Source organism: Fonticula alba, assembly GCF_000388065.1.
Source record: "Fonticula alba strain ATCC 38817 unplaced genomic scaffold supercont2.8, whole genome shotgun sequence".
Taxonomy (NCBI): Eukaryota; order Rotosphaerida; family Fonticulaceae; genus Fonticula; species Fonticula alba.
Window position 1 is genome coordinate 778,091 of NW_009242978.1, and position 5,071 is coordinate 783,161.

Consider the following 5,071-nt stretch of genomic DNA (forward strand, 5'->3'; position numbering starts at 1 on the left):
CCCCCCCCCCCCCCCCCGACCACCGCGGGGCGTGACGGGGCCCAGCACCAGATAAGTCTGGTCGTTCTCCCGGGCCACACGATGCCCCTCGGGCCGCGCGGCCGGGACGCCCGCCGGCCGCAAGCCCGCGGCGTCTCACTCGAGAGACCAACTTGACCGGACGCCCCTCCTCTCCGAGAGGGGGCTAGCCGGCCCCTGCCCCGCCCCCCGGGCCGCGAGGCCGCCGGCGAGGTGTGCGCCCGCCGGTCGCCTGCAACCCACCACCCGACGACACGGCGCCCCACGCGCCCACAAGCCGGCGCATTCCTCCCGACTGGGCTCGCGGCCCGACGACCGCCCCTCGCGTCGGCCCACCCCTGCGGAGGACGCCCCCCGAGCGAGGCCCACGCGTTGTTGCCGGCCCAGCCCCGGCGGACCCGGCGCGGCGTCGCCACCAAGAAGAGGAACTCGCACACGCGCGCGCGCGCGCGCACACACACACACACACACATCACACGCGCACGCAACACCGGCGAGCAAATATCCCCCGCCTGACAGACTTTATATTGCGGTGTGCCGAGCCACGCGCCTCGCACGCCGGCAAGCCCGCCCACCCGTCGGCGCGGCCGGCGGTTATGCCGGCCCCCGTCCCCCCCCCCCTCCCCCCACCCCCCCGCGCGCGTGCGGACAGAGGTATGCATCAGCCTACGGACACCGCGCTCGAGCCCCTCCCCCGGCCGGGGGGGACCGCACCGAGTGGAGGGCCAATTCCCGGAAACCCATGCCCCCCTGCTGCCCACAGCCCGGACCAAAGGAGAGGGCAGCCGGCCCCGCCCTGCCCCGCCCCGCCCCGTCCCCCGAGCAGGCTGGCCTTTTTCCCGAGGCACACAGCCATCCAGTGAGTGCAGCAGGCCGACCGGCCGGCCGCCGCGCACAAATCGGTCTGAAACACGTAGGCCGGCGAGCCGAGACCGCGCCGGACGCCGCGCCGGCAGCAGCCCGCCGCCGGCCGGGGGGGGGACCACATTTTCACAGGCCCCCTCCGCCCCGCCCAGAGCTTCCCCTGCCGCCCGCCGGCTCGCGGGAGAGCGCGAGGGGGGCCGCGCCTCGCTGCTGCTGCGCTGCGCTGCGCTGCTACTACACACGCACCACATAATAGGGGGCTCCCCGCCCGGCTGGTGGAGGATGAAAAATAAGAAGCAATGGATCTCGGCTGAACAAGGCGGCATCGGTGTGAGTGTTTTATGTTGTCATGTGATGGCGCGAATGCGCGCCGCCCTTGCCGAGGTGGTCGTGTGCCTTTCGACCCTTGGGGGCGCCCGCCGGCCAGCATGAGCCCGCGGGGTAGAATGCCGGTGCTAAAGGCTCGTAGAACCATCAGGCTGCTGAATCTGCAGCTGCAATTCCCAGATGCTGGCCCCCCCTGCGGGCACCCCCTGGGGCCTCTCGCCCCGGCTGGCGCCCCTCCGCCGGGGGCCTGCCGATATCCCCAAACAAAGGCCCGAGGACGCGCCGGTCGGAGACGACCGCCGAGAGTGTGTCTGAGGGGGTGTGTGTGTGAGAGAGAGAGAGAGAGGGCAGAGAGAAAAAGAAAGACAGAGGCCAGGGGGGCTCGCGGCCAAGAAACTACGCCGGTGCTCCGCCGGGTCAGCGGAGCCGGGGACCGGAGAGGCTGGAGAGCTCCCACCGGACGGCTGCCCTGTGCTCCGTCACAGCCCCCGCTGCCGTTTGTGTCCCGCGTCTGATGGCTTGACGATGTCGCGGCGGCCTTTGGCCCTGCCTCCCCCCCCCCCCCGACTCCCCGCCCCAGTCGCCCTGCCCGCCTGGCAACAGCCACACTTCACCCCGGCGGAGCCCGCGCCAGTTCACAGCCGCCGGACATCCAAACGCGCACAGACACACGGCCAGGAAGCAGGGCACCCCCCAACATCCCCAAGGGATGGGGATGTTATTATTTCCGCGCTCTCGTCCTCCCCACCCCCATTTCCCGGGGCCGCCCCAGCACCGGCCCTTCTTCGGGGCAGGGCGCCACGCTCCGAGGGGGGGGGGGGGGGGGGGGGGGGGAGGGAGCCCCCGCCCCCCTCCGTCTGCCCGAACGCCCGAGGGACGAGGCGCGGGAGGACGATCTGGCCGGGGCTTCTTTTGCCGGCCGGCCGCGGCTGCCGTCACCGTGACAAATCACCCCATTCCCCCCCCCCCCCCCCCCCCCCCCCCCCCCCCCCCCCCCCCCCCCCCCCCCCCCCCCCCCCCCCCCCCCCCCCCCCCCCCCCCCCCCCCCCCCCCCCCCCCCCCCCCCCCCCCCGCTCCTCCCCCAATCGCACCCCGGCACACTACCACCACCTCGCTGAACTGGCAGCCACGGTAGGCTCGAGGGGGCGCACAATAGCCACACCCACGCGCGTGTGCACGCTCCTCACGCTCAGCGGCCCCCCTGCTTGACATGCTCCGGCTCGAGCATGTCTTCCGCTTGGGCCATGAGCTGCGACTCTTTTCGGCCGCCTCGCCGGGGCCGATCCTGTCGTTGCACGCGCCGGTCGACCCCTCGCGCGGATCCGGCGCCTTCTCCCTGCCCCGGTCTTCCCTGAGTGAGGAGGCGCGCCTGAGTGCCTCGGCCCCGCCGCCGGAACTCCCCGGCGGCCTCCCCCCCGGGCGTCTGTCCGCCTCGGAGGGCGGGGCACGCGCGCGCCACTGGGGCCTGCGCCTTGTGGGCCAGGAGCGCGGCGACATCCTCCTCTACACCTGCGACGGCCTGTTCTTGGTGCGTGCCCTGCCGGCCTCCCTGGCACCGCCCGCCCTCAGCCCGGGTACCCCCCCCCCCCCCCTCCGTGGCTCTAACACCAAGCACCAATGCCACTCCCCACCGGGCCGGCCGAACCCCCTCGCGACTGGCGCATCGCCACCCCGGGCACATGGGCGGCCGGCATCGCCGGAAATGGCCCCAGCCCAACCAGAAGACCTTCGGCACCATTCTCTTCTCCTACAACATCAAGCAGTCGCGCTCGACGCTCATGTACCTTTCCTGGACCCCGATCAACATTGTCAATGCCACACAGAGCCACGACGAGTCGATTTTCGGTGCGTCACACGGACCGGGGCGCCTCCCTTCTTTTTTTTTTGCCGCCCCCTTTCTTTGCCGCCCCCTCCCTTCGCCCTCTCCCCCTCCCCCGCTGACCTGACTCCCTGTCCACGCCTCAACCACGACCCCGGGTGCCACATGGCCAGGCTTCGTCACCTTTCAGCAGGGGCCCCACCCGGAGAAGGGAGATGATGGCACCCTCCTGGACCAGTACACCTCGTACCTCGGCACGCCTGGCGGTGCTCTCCATCGGATGTACAGCAGCGACACGTACCAGCGCCTGGTGATGATCGATCACCGTCGGAATGAGGATGACAAGGTTCGCCCCCAATCGCGGGACCCCCTCCTTGGCCCGCCGCCCCGGCTGCTGACTGTCCCGCTCCCCCCCCCCCCCCCCTGCTTGCTCGCCGCTCGGGCCCTTGGCCGGCCCCGCGTCGGTCCCACGCCAGCCGAGGTACTGCTTTCTGAGGCTCATGCAGAGCGGCGCCACGCTCATGATCAGCGCCGTGGTCCAACGCTTCAAGTCCACTCCGGACCGCCTGAACCAGGTGAATATCCTGGACCGCGAGCAGGTCATCTCCCAGCCGGCCATCTGGTCTCAGTGGGACATCAGCCGGCAGCTGCTCTATTACATCACCTTTTCCAGCACGGTGCGCCCATCACCGCCGTCCGCCCATGCTCGTTCCTTGGCATTCGGGCCAGCCCCGCGCCCGGGGCATCCTCCTCGCCGGGCCCTCCCCTCCGCTCGCCTCACACGCATACCCCCCCCCCCCCCCCGCCCGAAGACCATGAACGCCCTGGTCCTGTACATCCTGGAGTTCCTCTCGGACCCTGGCTCCCCTACGCAGGTTCTCCGGCGGATCATGCTCCCGCCAGCCATGTCCCACTCGATCATCCAGCATGCCAATGCGCCGCCGCACATTGGCACCGCCGGCCCGCGCTTCGCCACCCCTGGCGCCCATCCGATTCCCCGGACCCCGGAGCTTGATTTCCTCCTCATGTCCGCCTCACGCGGGGCCGTCAGTACGTCCCCTCGCCCGACGTGCACCCATGCCGACATGCCCCGCTTCCCCCTTTCCCCTCCTCCTGCTGCTGCTCCCCCCCCCCTCTCTCTATCCGGTGATTGCTCCTGCTGCCCCCCTAACATGTCTCCCACCGCAGGCCGCAACCAGATCGAGTGTGTCCTCCTGTCGAATGGTGCTCTGGCTCTTTGCCACCATGGTGCCCCGTGTGAGGTAACTCGCCAGCTCCGGGTCTCGGTCTTCATCATGTCGGCCCTGGAAATCAACCACTCGGTCGATGAACCGGAGGACTACCCCTCGGAGCAGGATGAGGCCGAGGTTATGTCCTCCTCGGTCGGGCGTTTCCTCGAGTGTGTCGTCCCGCTGTCGGTCGTCGATCCGGCGCAGGCCCCCCTGGCGCGGCTCTGCTTCACGACCTTCAGTACGCATCATCTGCCTCCCTGTCGCCCCTTCTTTCCTCGGCACCCCACGCGCTCTCCCTCTCTCTCTCTCACACACACACACACACACCCAAACAAACAAACAAACACACCCATAGACAACCTTCTCATCATCTACCTGCCGGGCATCTACATTGGCATGGTGGACTGCTCGATTCCGATGCAACCACGCACGTCCCTGGCCTTCACCGGCCCCGCGCTGGCCACCTGCCTGCCATTCCAGCAACCCGCTGCCCAGAAGGCTGCGCTCCCATTCGTCACCCAGTTTGAGGTCATTCCGAATGACTTGACCGGCTGCAGTGCGTACTCGCCCCCTCTCCCTCGTCGCGCCCTGCCATGCCTCTCCACCTCACGGCGGGCACACACACACACACACACACACACACACACACACACACACACACAATGCACTGCACTCTCCCCGTCTGCCCCTGGCCCCACCGTGCCCACGCTCACCCCCCCACGAATGCAGACTCCATTTACGACTGCAAGACCGGCACCGCATACCGGTTCTCCCTCGATCCGACCACCATCCGCAGCCTCTTTGTCCTGCC

At 69.8% G+C, this 5,071-nt stretch overlaps 1 protein-coding gene across 1 annotated transcript in view; it reads left to right on the forward strand.

Annotated features, from left to right (window-relative positions):
• Nucleotides 1-2,419: 2,419 nt before the first annotated feature.
• The window catches only part of H696_04827 (hypothetical protein), a gene marked incomplete at both ends in the record, with an annotated part of 6,661 nt that continues 4,009 nt past the window's right edge, over nt 2,420-5,071 (forward strand). Inside the window, 8 exons of the mRNA XM_009498692.1 lie at nt 2,420-2,737; nt 2,922-3,054; nt 3,202-3,374; nt 3,505-3,705; nt 3,841-4,078; nt 4,217-4,498; nt 4,616-4,816; nt 4,990-5,063. Of these exons, the coding sequence (XP_009496967.1) occupies nt 2,420-2,737; nt 2,922-3,054; nt 3,202-3,374; nt 3,505-3,705; nt 3,841-4,078; nt 4,217-4,498; nt 4,616-4,816; nt 4,990-5,063 (1,620 nt within the window). The remainder of the gene's footprint in view (nt 2,738-2,921; nt 3,055-3,201; nt 3,375-3,504; nt 3,706-3,840; nt 4,079-4,216; nt 4,499-4,615; nt 4,817-4,989; nt 5,064-5,071) is intronic.